The 15,412-nt window shown below is 45.2% G+C and overlaps 1 protein-coding gene across 1 annotated transcript in view; it reads left to right on the top strand.

Annotated features, from left to right (window-relative positions):
* The window catches only part of FNDC3B (fibronectin type III domain containing 3B), a 218,093-nt gene that overhangs the window by 48,614 nt on the left and 154,067 nt on the right, over positions 1-15,412 (top strand). The window contains exon 3 of the mRNA XM_075418319.1: positions 441-516. Coding sequence (XP_075274434.1) covers positions 441-516 — 76 coding nt within the window. The remainder of the gene's footprint in view (positions 1-440; positions 517-15,412) is intronic.

The raw sequence follows: 15,412 nt of genomic DNA, 5'->3' as shown, positions 1-15,412 counted from the left end.
TAAAAACTGTAATGGATCAGCTCCCCTTACACTGCAAAAAACTTTTATTCCTGTGAACCTGAAATCCCAGCACGGCTTGGTGCTGCGTGCTGGAGTTTGTGCTGTGTGCTCTCATGAGCCAGTGGGCTTATGTCCTTCGCTGTCAGCATTTGGCAAGTTCAACACACTGTCCAGAGTTTGGTGGTGGAACCCGAAGCCATAATTCTTACCTGCACACAGCTGATTACATCTTTGTTTCAGCTCTGACAATGTAGATGGGTAGGCAGTCTTGAAGTCTCTACCGGCCCTTGGACCCTGCGGGGACTCAAAGATCCGGTATACCAGTCGGTTCTGTCCCTGGCCCCCATCGCTCTTCCAGAGTATGGATGACACAACTGTTGGGTTGGGGAAATGTCATTTTTGCAGATCCCAGTGACACAAATGTGTTTTTCTTTCGGCAGGTCTTTTTGGTTCAAGTTAATCCAGGGGAAACCTTTACAATAAGGGCTGAGGATGGAACCCTGCAGTGCATCCAAGGTAAGCGGACACATGGACGTGCGGATGAGCGTAGCTTGTTTTATGGAAAACTAGTTCTCTCACCTCTACAGAAACGTGACGTACAGCTCTGAAAATACAGTGAGGCACTTCAGAGTGAGAAGTTGCAGACCTGACTGCTGTCCATGTTACAGGATTTTAATGTTTCAGAATGAGTCGTGAGTTTCTTGTGCTTTCAGGAGACTTCTCTTTCTGTTCAGTCATTTATCAGCACTTTCTGTTTTATATATATGCATATTTCCTTATAACCAAATGGTAAATACAAATGAGAGATCCCAAGTCAGATTTAAAACTAGTACCAAATGAAGTGTGTATCTATGGAAAAACTATTTTGTTTTCGTACGGTCATCGGGAGGGGTAGAAAACGAGCGGAGAAGTACAGTCAGTGGAGAGTGCTTGGAGAAGTCAGGCTGGGTTTGAGCAGTTTGAAATTGGTGCTTTCACAGCCTAACCAGCTGATTATGTAGTGTTGAATAAAAGCATGTCGGCCATCTTTTGATTGCTGCTTTACCTCTCTGTGAAATTGTGCAAATTCGATAAATAGTGCTTGTGTTTTTTATAAGAGAGAGCCCACACAAAATCTTGTAACAGGTCTGAAGGGAGAAGCAATCAAACACCTTTCAGATTGTATGTTAAGTACTGTGAAGAGGGTTTCTAGCTGGCAGCAAATACAGGTTTTAAGAGAAGCAGATATTTCCCTAGGTGTGACACTGTCTACAGTAAATACAGGAAGGTTAAATCAAAATTTAAAGGGAATAAGCTTTGTGTAGCTGTACTGCTAATACTGTGTTCAGTTATATTTTTTGTACTTATGCCATTATCTTTATATTTTTGAGGAGGGAGGTTGGTGGTGTTGCGTCCCCATCCATTCCAGATTTTATAGCATTAATCAGCAATCTCTGTGGGCTATTCATTCAAAAGCCTTTCCTAAAAAAGTAACAGTAATGGGGGGGAAGTCAGTTTAATAATAATTGTATAGCTAGTGAATTGGCCCTGTATTTTGACTGTGAATTTCAAATCTAGTCAAGAGAGATGATTTCTTAGACTGCATCAAATACTAAAATCATGCTGCTGAAGGATAACTATGCTTTTGTTAAAAATTGGGTTAGAAGGGAGCACTGGAGGTCACCTTAGCCAACCTTCTGCTGAGAGCAGGGGTGGTGTCAGAGGTGGCTCGGGCTGTCCGCAGCCCCCTGAGTTGTGAAGCTCTCTGAGCATGGAGGTTGCTCCCTGGGCAAGCTGTGCCGACGCTGCACTGCTCCCACAGGGAATTCCGCGTTTGGCCTTGGAAAGATGTGAGATTCCCCAGCTTGCAGTCTCTTTTCTGCGGCCCCCTGCTTAAACAGTGGAGGAGTTGGTGGTTGTTGCTTGAGATGTCATCCCCCTTGGGAATGACGAATTAATAGGTGTTGGAGAAGCTGCCCTGAGCACCATCCAGGATTAGTCGGTCCAGATGAGCAATAATAGCAGCAATTTAAAACTGCTTGTTGGGATTTGTAGCCAACATGCTGCATGGTAAGAAATTGGTCCATGTGACAATTAGCAGAGGAGTAAAGCTGGCTAGTCTTTCTATTGGAAATGAATGCTTTATATTTGTTAGTACATTTCCAATACAGATGTAATTACGACACTATTTATTTATATTTTTTTTCCATGCTCAAAGTATTGTTCAGAGAGTGTATTTGAAGAAATGCAACTTGAAACCTCCTGGTTCTTTATTCCTGGTAATTTAACACATTTGTGCCACTGGGGCTTGTTTGGTACTCGTCAACAGTCTTTCATAAAATTCATTTAGGATTTGTAGCAGAAGATTGTTGCCTTTTTTTTGGTAGAGCTGCAGTATTGACCACCAAAGGACATGCGTTTATACACTCTTTAGGTCAGGTCTGAAAATTCTGGTATTCTTTTCATGCTAAAGCTTCAACTCCTACTTTATTATGAAATATATATATTGCCGAAATATGTACATGCTTCAAATAGGGAAGAGCACCTGACTGCCTTGTTGTTGCTTTTTTCCTTTCTTTTGATAAAGCTGTGTTCACAGTGCAATGGTGGAACGTAAATAGTGTTGGTAGGGATCTGCTGGGGAAGGAGCTGTAGTCAGCCAGCAAATATACTGAGAAAGGGATTCCCAAAAGTTCTGTTCTTCCTGTGCTCTGAGCTCATTGTAAAAGACAAGCTTACTTTGTGTGTAGTGTTTCCAGAAATTACACACCCCCTTGCTCCACAGAACTTACTGTGTCTTTCCCCTCCCGTGATGGAGGATTCCGTATGTTTAAAGGTTAATGCGTTCCCTGTATGCAGGGCAGCACTCGGGCAAGAACGATGCCTCTTCCTTTGCTCCCACATTGCACTATGATTAGCAATATTTTTAGCACTGTGTTACAGTGAAAGTCTCTTTTTTGGCGGTGTGTGTGCCTGTGAGTAGCTCCCTGTTGAACAGACAATACTCACTTTTTCCTCACTGCCCCATAGTCAGTGTTGTGACGCAAGACGTGCTTGTAAATAGGATTCGTTTGTATTCGCAACATGAAGGACTACTTTATTATGGATTGTGTGATTCTCCTGAGTTCAGGGAGTGAACGCTGTTGTTAAAAATTTGAGATGTCATGACTTGGTTACGCTAAATTCTTCAGGATATATGAGAGCTGCTCTTCCCTTTGGCGTGTATCTGTTCCGCAGGGCGAGCTAACATCTCTTATGTAGAGTGACTTTCACCTTTCTGAAAGCGTTTATTTATATATGGCTTTTTGAGAGGTTTGAAATCTTCAGTTTGTGCTCCTGGAGCCTGTTTTGGATGTCCTGTGAGCCACCGCTGCATAGCCAGAACCCCCTTTGGCTCCACGGCTGGGGTGTTACTGGGGGTGGGTGGTGATAACGTGTGTGAGAGGACTGAGATGAAGAGAGCGGAGAAAAGGATGACTTAGTGAATCTTCATTGGTCTTCTCAAGGTTGTCTGAGGAAAACCTCTGGGGAATAGCCTCTGTTTTAAATACCCTGAAGTGTAATTATCCACTAATTGAGTAATCACTGTTTAAAACCAGAAGGACTAGATGCCTGTTTGAAGGTCTTCGATGTTTTGGAAGAGTGGAGAAATCCTAAATACAGAAACTTTGGTCCCAGTTCCTCAGGGTTTCACCAATAAGGCAATCAGTGAAAAGTTTAAAATGAAAATAACCCTACCCCTAACTGAGAAACAGCTCCTCTAAAATTCTATAAAACTGGGGTGAATGTGTACTTATAATTGAACATGCAGTGTGTTACAGCAAGTGCTGTCTTCATTCCTGTTGTGTATTTGCATGTAGCTTGAGGTGACTCTGGGCTTGTTCAGCCTGAAGAAGAGAAGGCTGCGAGGGGACCTGATAAACGCTTATAAATATCTGAAGGGTGGGTGTCAGGAGGATGGGGCCAGACTCTTTTCAGTGGTGCCCAGCGACAGGACAAGGGGCAATGGGCACAAACTGAAGCAGAGGAAGTTCCACCTGAACATGAGGAAGAACTTCTTCCCTCTGAGGGTGACGGAGCCCTGGCACAGGCTGCCCAGGGAGGTTGTGGAGTCTCCTTCTCTGGAGATATTCAAGACCCGCCTGGACAAGGTCCTGTGCAGCCTGCTGTAGGTGACCCTGCTTTGGCAGGGGGGTTGGACCAGATGATACCCAGAGATCGCTTCCAACCCCTACAATTCTGTGATTCTGTGATTGGTAAGCCCGTAGATCATGGGGGGCTGGATTAAGCGGCTCGCAGAGGTGGCGGTGGCTGGGAGAAGGTTAACTGGTCAGTGGGCGTGAAGAGGTTTCCTCGCGAGGACAGATTTGAAGAGGTTGGTAAATCCAGTCTTTGGGGAGCAGTGCAGCCCTGGAGTAGAGGTCTGCATGGAGCAGCCCGGATGTCGGGTTACTGTGGCGAACATCTGTGCGGTTCCAGGTGCTCTCCCCAGGGCTGTTGTCACCAGCTGGCTTTTGGAGGGTTTGCCGTCTCCATCCTATGGGAGAGAAGAGATGCTGCTGTGGTGTGTGACTTCTGTAACCTGTATAACCACAACCAAATAAAGGGATAAAGAAGGGGGATATTGGGGATTAATTGAGGGGGATCTTTTTTTTTTCAGCAGTTGCTAGAAGCTGACCCAAGTAGAAGGCTGGGACCCGGTGCTGGCTGTGCACGCTCTCCTGTCTGCCTCGGCCGGTAACAATGAGCGCTCACTGAGCGTGGAGACTGGTCACCTGGCCCGCGTTCTAAAGCGCATTCTTTATTTGTGTGCAGTTGGGCGACCAATTGTTGTTCCTTTTCAGCCATGTGCATATTAATAACAAAGTATGAGTATGCTTCCTGCAACAATCCGGGTATCCCTGGGAAGCAAAGCCCCGCTCGTCCTGTGGTGCCGACCGCCCTGGCTGAGCTGTGGGCCTCTGGGCAGGGGAGGGGGCACTGGTTTAGAATCTGAATTCAGTATGTCCGAGTGGTGACATGTGTATATGTGCTTTATCATCAGCATTTTAAAAACTGCTCTTTCTGTAGAGTTTTGACAGATAATAAATGTTTCATAAATACTTCAGTACTTTAAATACTTCATTTCCTTTTTGCATTCTTCCGCAGAATTTCTCACAAACTCAGGACTTGGCTGTTGCTAGCTCTGCAAGGAAGGGACGAGGGCAGGACATACCCTCACCAATTTCTTTGCACAGCTATAACTGTAAACCTTGTATTCCTGTTAAATGGAAGATTGCTTCTAGCTAGTGCTTTGGGATAACCGCACTAAATAAAATACAGAAGAGAGGGAGAACGTGGGTCTAGTCAGCTGAAGAGCGGCACTGAAACAAACCTCCTGCATTTGAAATACAATTATTCTCCTTTCTGAATTTTAGAATAGATGGATTCCGGGTGAATGTGACGTGTTCAGGAAATTCCGCTTTCCCTAGTGACTGATTGAAGGCTGGTGTTTTTAGCTGGTATCTTAAGATCTTTGGCAGAAACTTCTATTGCTACATGAGAACCATGTCATAGACTAAATTACTTTAAAATACCGCATCCTGTGCATAGTTTGAGGCAGTGGAGCTGTACCCAAGCATCTGTTTGGTGCTTTCGGTAATGCCAGGCTGTTGTGTGCACTGGGGTATGAATAATATGGACAAAATAATTATTCTGGTGCAACTTGAACTTGCTTGTCACCCACATGTTGAAAATACAGATGTTTGGAGACCTTGATTCAAACTGAGTAACACTTCTATCCATTGATCGCGCAGAATTGCTCAGTTATAGGCAAATGGACTTTCTGTTGCCATCCATCTGAATGATGCCCGAGCTGGGTCTTGTTGTCTGCCACGAGCAAACCAGACAGAGTTTTCAGTGCTGTCATTTTCTGTATGTATGCGTAGCATGTGAAAAGCCGGTAACAAACGTAGAGAAGAAAGACGAGGTAGCAGAAAAGGACCTGGTGGGATAAAAATTGAAATTCTTGGTGTTGATGAAAATTGAAATTCCTGGTGCATCCTGTCTAGCCTGTGCTGGGGAAAATACCCTCCTGAAATGTACCTCTCGGGTTTGTTCCGTATCCCAGCGCTAGGTTTGGAATAGTAAAGCACAGAATTTGCGTGCAAAGGAAACAAATATGCTAATGAGAAGAAATTATGCTTTAATTCTGGCATTGCACAGGTGAACAAGGCTCTGTATTAGATGGGCTGTTGTTTTTCAGGAACAAGATACGTGCAATGGCATGGAGGGATTGTAGCTACTTTGAAGTGTGAATATCTGTGTAGTAGACAAGGCTTACGTTGCTTCTGGGTGGTTACATTTTGAAATGAGAACAGGATAATACACATACATGGTTTACTGATACTGATATTTGTTTCAAGTGATATTTTGAAGTGTTCTGCCACTGGTGCTGAACTTGAAGCAGAGCCCTTGCTTGATCTTATCTCGTAACACAAAGATTGCATGAATTAAATTTCAATGCTGCTTCTTCCATGGCTCTAAAAGCGAGTAACTCAAGAGAAAGGCCAGAAGTATGCTAACAATCTAGCAGTGGTTTCTCAAGTGAAAGATTTCCTGGAATAATTATTCCCTTAATTTGGTGGATGGGTGTGGTTTGGTGTGGTAATGTGAAGAAGTGGGCAATACTAAAGGCGAAATAGCTGTAGATTTATGTAGGAAGAGCGTGTGTGTCAGTGAAAAAAAAGCTGCTCAGTCTAGTCTAAGCAAACCAAAAAAAGTCTTTATTTTTTTTTCCCCTTTAGTATGAGATTGGAAATGAGGAAGTGAGTCAGTTTCTTGGAGGGAAGGAAAGAGTTGAAAATAGATGGGACATGGTGTAAGCAAAGGAGTGATAACTCTGGCGTGTTGCTGGGTGGGGACGGAGGCGGCGGGGACGAGAGAGGCGAAGGGCACACGCGAGGGAACCGGTGGCTGTCAGATCAAGGACTGGGGATGGAAGAAGCCTAAGGAGACGGAACAAAAAAATACAGGTTCAGGTAGCTGGCTGTTGTGACAGTGCTGCGAGCTGACCTGTTGCATCAGCTGCGGAGAGCGTCTTCCTCGGTCACTCTGGCGGTGCCGCCGCCGGCGGCGGGGAATGGAGTAATGGCAGCACCTCACATCATGGTGCTTTGGGGAGGTTTCCACAAGGCTGGACACAGACTTTAATCAGAGGGCAGCTCATGAAATCTTGGGGGGGGGGGTGCATCGGGTGCTGCCTGCGCACTGGTGAGAGCCGGGGGCTGCAGGGGGGCCAGATGGGGGCAATATCTGCTTTCATTCCACAGTACCGGCTGAATTCCCAGAATTTGGTCCTTGGTGAAGTTTAAACAAATTAATTTATGACTGTTTTCAGAATACGCTGCGAACCATTACATTGATCAGAACTTAAAACTCTGCAAAGCAGGAAGAAATAATCATAGAATCATAGAACCATACGTGGGAAAAGACCTCTAAGACCATGAAGTCCAACCATCAACCCACCACCACCACCCCTACTAAACCATATCCCCAAGTGCCACATCTGCATGTTTTTTGAACACCTCCAGGGATGGGGACTGAACTTTAGCGTGTCTGTCTTCCATCTGGTGCTCGATGGGTGTCTGCATGGGGCCAGGCACGCTCCCAGGACAGGGAAAGGGCTGCTGGGCGCGCGTTGGCAGGGTGCATGGGACTGCGACGGGTGGACAGGCTTTGGCTGTGTCAGGGAAGGGAGGGGTGAAATGCGTGGTCAGCTCTGGTTTCGTTTCTGCTTGTTTCTCCAGAGTGTTTCAGCTCTTTCCACTTAGTGCTGGTGTGCGGACTGGCTATACAGTGGGTGGAAAACTTTCCGTAGGAACTGTAGTTTCAGTTCGGATTGCTTTGGTCATTAGGGTTTGGAGCAAAACGGCGTGTGTGAGGTGATGCTTTCAAATACAGCTCTTCTTCTGGTATTAAATAGCATTTGTTTACATTTTGTTTATTACGTTTTGGTTCAATTTCTTTCTCTTTTACAGTAAGGGCCCTTTTCATCCTAAGATGTTTTAAAACATCGTCCTTACCACTTATTTACATCATCTTGACTCATGGTACTTCATGTTTGTTCAGATTTTAATACTGGATGGAAAAGTCGGGCCTCCAATACCCATTGGCCTCCTTGGTGTATCAATACATTTAAATAAGGTTTTGGTTTATTAAAGTTCTTTGTACTAATGGACAAAATGAGGAATTATCTGCACAAGCATCCTCCAGAACAGAACTGTGGTGGAAGGCTGTAATCTGGAAGAATCCCATGTCGCTGTTTGTAATTCCTATCTAACCAACCTTTGCTATGTTGGCCAAACTCTTTGTTTCTTCCATGAGCGGAGTCATCATCATCCTTTAGCCTTGTCATCGTATTCTAGCTTTGGTGCCTGCGGTGTGTTGGCAAGCTGGGCTCCACAGCGGTGGTGTGTCCCCGGACCGGGGCTCAGCCGTGCCGCTCCTGCGGGGACGTTACCCATGCTGTGCTGCAGAGTTTCCAGAGATATAGCTACAAACCACCAGTCCTTGATACCCAACCGTATAATCATAACAGATATTGTTAACTTCGTTTCAGCTTCTTTTCTCCTTGTTGCCCCATTATTAACAGCAGATAGCAGAATTTGCAGTGGAGCCTTTTATCCTGTGCATCCTTCGTGGTGACTCCACCTGGATTTCAGATATGGACCCTTTTGGCTTTTTAGTGTTTGGTCATCTTAGAAAACTAAGGACCTGATTGTGCGTCATTTCTTCCTTCCACGTGAAATCAGTAACTTTCACGCTTCCATACCCTTGTGAAGCTTGTGTTGTATCCTCTGTGAGAGGAGGGGAGCAAAGGGATGCTAACTCAGAGTCGATTTTTTCCTCGTTACTGTCAGTAACGCCAATCTCTTTCATCTCCTAAGTTTTGTTTTTAGCACACTACAATAAAGCGTAGGAAACTATGTAAGAAGCCAAAAGTAAACAATAGGATGCTTTGTTTACTGTGTGAGTAATTTTGGCTTCTCCATTTTAAATCTGATAATGCTAAGAATAATCATGGAAAATTTTTTTGTGTGTTTGCAGATTATATCTTGAGTAAGATGCACTTGCACTGGTGGATTCAGTTTATAGAATGTCTTGTCCATTTAGTGTATGGAATATCTTGTCCTTTAAAAACCCATTTTGATTGAAATATAGTGAACTGGTAGCTATTATTTAATGTAACTCCTGTGATACAAGACAAAAGAGAAGTGAAGTAAGTTGACACATAACTGAATTTTGTTTTGGCTCAATCTTCCCAAATCCTACAGTTTGAATGTTTTGCAGTACACACTGCAAGGAGAGAAAGGGAGAGAAATACTGCTGAAACTGGAAATATTCCTGAAACGCTTTGAAATCTGGAAGCACCGAGTGTTTTGTAGGGGCCACGCCAGCGGTCTGCACCCGCGTACGCTCGTTGGGGCGACCACAGCCCTGCCAGACGCCGCACGTGTCCCTGCCCCAGCCAGCCCGGGACGGGACCTGGCCGCCCGCGCCGCGTCCTGCCGACGTGGCCTGTGGCCCCTGGGTCGTTGGCAGCGTGGAAAGTGAAGCAGGACTCCAGCTATTCCAGTCTGCAAGTATGTAAGAACGAGGCATCCCGCCTCACAGCAGAATAACACATAAAGGAGCAAAGGCGTAGTTCATGAAGTTTGTCTTTAGGTAAAATGGAGATTTTTGTGTAATTTTTTTTTTTGAATGCCTAAGAATCTGCTGGTGGGAAATGCATTTATCTCTAGAATTAGGAAAACAGACTTTTTTTGGTGTTGTAAATGTGTTGTAAATGTGCAGGGCTTGTATGTGGGGTTTGTGCCTATCCTTATTTTACTGGTGTGTGTATATATATGTCTGAAAGGATCAGTAAGTGTGGGACATTCAAACTAGTCTGAAGGGCACGTGGAAAGGCAGTGTCCCGTACCAGCACGCTATCCATTTTTAAATATCTCCTAATATCCAGGGCTCTCTCCCCAAAACGCAGAGAAGCTGTGCGAGTGCATCGGTGTCTGCGGGAGTGCTGGAGCTGTCAGCGTCGGCCCTGCTCAAACGCAAAGCATTCTCCCAGCACAGACCCAGGGCGTTCCGGTCAGTGGTGTCAGGATTTTAAAATCCAAGATCCACATTCGTTACCCAGTCTGCTTGGACTACAGACATTGCAAATGCGTTACTCAGTGCTTTTACTCTGTCTAAAGACTGTTAGTGCAGCTATGGTTCTAAGTTAGTAAAGCAGTTATATTCAGCTTGCTTCATCTGAAGCAATTATATTTGTTGGCCAGAAGAGTCAAGAAATTATTCCGTCAGCCTTATCAAATGCCATTACTCCTCCTCACAGGAAAATGTTTTGTTTCCTATACTTTTTATTCTTTCTCCTCTTTGATTTTGGTGTTTGTCTTGTACATGCGATAAAAACTCTTCATGGTGCGATACGATTTGCAGAGTTAGATAAAAATTAGCGTTTGCAAAATAAAGCTAGCATGAGCGGTTACAACCAGAAGGAGCTCTTTGTGTAATTTTGTTGGAAAAGTCTTATCCAGTTTTTGCAGTCACCTGCGGAGGAAGAAAATACAAGAGAGTAGGACACCGAGAAAGATGACGAATGTGTGGGTCTCCTGGCTCGGTTACAGCGTGCGATTTGTCTCAGATGCCGGACCTGACAACCCGGGCGTTTGGTGCGACGTGCAGTGGGACACTGCTCTTCAGAGGCTGCAAAGTGAGTTCTGGTAACTGGAGTCCTGCCTGCTCCTCTTGCCAAAACCAGAAGCAACTGTCGTGGCAATTGGCCTTAACCTTGGTTTACAGAGAATATGTTACCCAAATGCAAGGAACAAGTAACCCTCTAGGTCAGCCCTGCCACGGGCTCGCTCTGCAGAGCTCGTGTGTCGCTGTCTGTCCACGTGAATAGGGGTAACACCCTCGGGTCGCTTTGAGGATGGACCTCAAGCTGGAGCAGTATAAATTCATTGTGTTTAACTTATTCTTCAGTTCAGACTTTCTGGGGGAAAATCACAGAATCACAGCATGGTCAGGGTTGGAAGGGACCTCTGGGTATCATCTGGTCCAACCCCCCTGCCGAAGCAGGGTCACCCAGAGCAGGCTGCACAGGACCACGTCCAGGTGGGCCTTGAATATCTCCAGAGAAGGAGACTCCACAACCTCCCTGGGCAGCCTGTTCCAGGGCTCCATCACCCTCAGAGGGAAGAAGTTCTTCCTCATGTTCAGCTGGAACTTCCTGTGCTTCAGTTTGTGCCCATTGCCCCTTGTCCTGTCGCTGGGCTCCACTGGAAAGAGTCTGGCCCCATCCTCCTGACACCCACCCTTGATATATTTATAAGCATTTCTAAGGTCCCCTCTCAGCCTTCTCTTCTTCAGGCTGAACAAGCCTGGCTCCCTCAGCCTTTCCTCATAGGAGAGATGCTCCAGTCCCCTCCTCATCCTTGTAGCCCTCCGCTGGACTCTGTCCAGTGGCCCCTCAGAAAAAAAGGAAAGGCTCTGTTCAGTCGTGGCTCTTCCCAGATAGCGCTGCCTTGTGAGGACTCGAGGTGCGTGTCTGGCAGAGGAGTTCTTCAAATGCAGGTGCCTGAGGCTGGGAGCCCGTCGTGCTGTGCCGAGCGGTGCTCCTCCCGGCACTGGTGACACGCTTGCTGTATTTTAGCGTATCAAGAACTATTTCCTTGCAGGAAAGAAATACCATATTCCCCACCAAGCATGTTCTGCCAGTTTCATAACTCTTATGAAGTTCGTATGCTCCATTATAACTGCCTGAAATTGGCATAGCGAATATTTTGATGATATTTATAAGAATTCTAAGGCAGGCATTTCCTTTTATGTAGCCAGACTGTAACCCCAGGAAAACAGGCATTAAGCAGCAGACTTCAAGTGCAGACTTCTTTTGAGTTGCTTATTTGGGGGATGATGGGGGAGACAGAAAGAAGCTTGGTAGCAATTTCCAAATACTTGTACCTGGAACCTCATTTAGGGAGCTGCAGGTGAAATCCCCACCCCCACCCCCCACCCCCCGAGGGAGGCTGGAGATTGGCCGTGTTCACTTCTGCGGCAGCAAGGCAGGGTCTGTGAGTTAGTGGTGAGACTGAGGTAGGAGATGGGGCTTGGGGATGTGGATGAAACATGTGGCCACTTATAATTGCTACAGGGCTTTGATGTTTCTTGTTTCGAATTTTAAAACAAATCTCAACTTGGATAAGTAATAATGAATTGCCTTTAAATGACTTGAAGGTAAAGAAGGTAAATTGGATTGTTTGTTGGTTTTGCTGAATTATACATTGTATTTATTCCTGCCATCGTAAAAGAGAAACCCGTGGCGGTTGTTGGCAGCTCTTTCTGAATCGGCTGTTGATTCTGCTGTTGTCAGGTTCCTTGAGTTGGGTAGCTTTTGATCCCTCAAAGTCTGACCTCTTCTGTGGTTGGGTACAGTGTGTGTCAGCTTCTCCCTACGAGTCTGGTTTGTTCCTTCTGCACCTGATTTTGTTGTAGTCACTGCAATACAGTGGGTCTGTGCCTGTGACGTCAGTCGGTTATTTTCTGTATCGTGAATACTGTCATTAATATAAGTATGAAGAATAGAGGTTATTAACAGAAACAAATTGCTGAGTCAGCTTTGCAATGAAAGCATCGCTGGCTTCAAAACAAAAAGGACAGGAAGAAGCGCACTCAACCACATTACCCGGTTTGAAATTGCGTAGCTGTGGGCAACCTCGAAGGCTGCAGACTGCCATCCAGTAGTATCAGCAATAGTTATCCAAAAAGTGAACCTAGAATCTGAGTTTGTATTATAAGATATTGAAGGCCAATATAATCAAAACAAATGAACCTATACTGTGACTTACTTATTTAAACACCACAAAACTCAATTTTATTTTTTTCTTTCCTTATGGGTCAAAGAGCATCAAATAGTACTTAAAAATCAAACTGCTCCTGGAAGTGAGCGTGGGTTTTGTTTTTTTTCAATGCTCCTCACAAGACCAAATTCTCAGTCATAATTTGTGCAATTTATTTTTTTATTAATGCACCCCCTGTGTGTTATAACATAAAACTGCAGGGTTCTGCAAATGCTTTGTTTATAAGCTGTGTTTGATTATTGCTTACAACTTCTTGCCTTCTTGATTAGATTAATAACAAGAGTTCTGGTGGTGTGGTGTGGTTTTTTTTTTCCTTGCTGCTGTTTTTTTGTAAGCGTGTCGCTCTTGTTTCTGTTGGGGTTGGATGGGGGAATGTTTGAGCATAGGTGGCTCGTCAGAAGCAGTGCCTTCTCCTCTCGGTTGCTGTTAATTCTCTGACAACACCCTCCATGGGAGGTTTTAAAAACATTTATTAGCACAGAAACATGTTAACTCAGTGTGCGTGTGAAGTATTGCGAGTTATTCACTGGCAAGGTTTGTTTTTTGTTCTCCTGGCAATTGAAGGGCTCGTGACCCCATAGGTATGGAAGAAGGAAGCCGAGTAACCCGTGCAGAAACCCTGGTGTAAGGCTTTGTCAGAGAAATACATTCTCGATGTTCTGTTACGGGAAGGCTCCCCTATTATCGATGCTGGCTGAGCAAGAGCCTTCATTTTATTTTAGCTCAAAATGCTTGGGTGTTTTGTCCGTAGAGCTTTCAAGCAAAGTTGCGTAATTAACCGTGTGGCCTATAACTACCTGTGTCCTGTTTATCCAGACGTCACCTTTGAAGTGATGTACATGTTAAGTGAGGCCACGCTGTGTTATTTGTAAAACTCCAGCCTAAAATTCCTAGAAACTCGTACACTTCTGATTAGCACACCAGCCGCTGCTAAGGGTCGGTCTCTGCAAATGCCGTCTTGGCTGGGTCACTGCAGCTGACCTCGGTGCAACATTAGAAAATACTGGTTTTGTCTCGGCAGACGATATTATCTCATCATAACATTTTTGAGCACTTGTAGCTGAATTGTTTCGAATGTTGGAGCTGTGCCTGGAGAGGGGACTGCAGCACAAGGCCCGTCATTCTCCATTGTGTGCGCCGGAGCCTTTGCGTTTGGGGCTACGGCGAGTAGGGTGGGAGTGAGAAGCTGATAAGATCCTTCCGATCCAGTTCCCAGCACCTGTTGCCTTGAGGCTTTTATTAGCCCAGACACGTTGAATTGCTAAAACAAGTATTTGTGCATGAGTGTGTATGTATGTGTATATTTATATATGTATCTATATATAAAAGTATATGAAAACATATCCTAATGTATTTATATGTATAAATATATACCAGCATAAACATATATTTGTATTTATATTTACATATGGTGGTTTCATCACTTCAGGACTGTTGCTAGGCTCTCCAAAGCTGGTCCAAGCCTGGCTCTCCTCTTGGTGGAAGTGTTTCCAGCCTTTGCTAACAGCGTGGCAATGGCAAGCAAGTGCCATTGGGTGATTTGCCTGCAGGGTTTTCACTGAGGGTCCATTAAAATTACTTAACAATTTAGAAGTGATTTGCCTCCCCGGAGGGAGAGTGCTGATACTTGGACTGTTTATCAGTCATCTGCAGAACGGAATGAACGTAATTGGTGGCTAATTGTTTGCAAGAACTGTGAAATACAATTATGAAGAGTTAGGCTGAAACCGATTGTGTTTATGAAATCTAGCATAAGAAATACTATATTAATCCTGCCTCAACACCAGGAAACACAATTAATATAATTAAGACTATCATATTGTAATTTTCTTGGCGACTAGATGCTTTGGCAGGCCCTTTCTTCTTCCAGCATGGTTGGAGCGGAGCACGGTCCTGTCGGCAGTGCCTGCTGCCGCCGCGGCCAAGGGGATGCTAAGATTGCTCTGTTTACCCCTGTCCTGGGGCGCAGGAGATGCGGCTGCTGCCGAGTGGAAGAAGCATTCAGACTCCTGCATTGCAGCGACGCGGTTGTGGTCGTGGTGTGGTTTTGCAGACTGTGTTCGTGCGTGGTAAATGCAGCTGAGAAGCCCTGTCTGCATGTTAAGGAGAGCGCAAGGTTTGGGGCTCCTCCGTGGTGTCTCTTAAACATTCAGGTTGGCAGCTGGAGTTCCACCGAAGGAGCTCCAGGGATCGCGGTTTGCCTGCTGATGACTGCCAGTCCTGTCCTCGGCAGCACGCAGGAACCTCCGTGCTCTGTCCTGCGGTGTCTTGGAGGTTGTAGCTCTCCAGTTAACAACCTCCAAGAGAAGTGATGTATACTAACAGTATCTGTACTGCCACGTCGACCAGTGACTGCGCTTAGGGCTGAAGAATAGATAGATGAGTACTGCAATTAGATTCTCATCAACATTACGTAGTATGTCATGAAAAGTAGATAAAATAAATAGAATCATAGAATCATTAAGGTTGGAAAAGACCTTTAAGATCATCAAGTCCAACTGTCAACCCAGCACCACCATGCCTGATAAACCATGTCC

The sequence above is a fragment of the Opisthocomus hoazin genome, chromosome 4 (genome assembly GCF_030867145.1).
Source record: "Opisthocomus hoazin isolate bOpiHoa1 chromosome 4, bOpiHoa1.hap1, whole genome shotgun sequence".
Taxonomy (NCBI): domain Eukaryota; kingdom Metazoa; phylum Chordata; class Aves; order Opisthocomiformes; family Opisthocomidae; genus Opisthocomus; species Opisthocomus hoazin.
The sequence above is the reverse complement of the archived record's forward strand: the minus strand, read 5'-3'. Positions and strand labels throughout refer to the sequence as shown.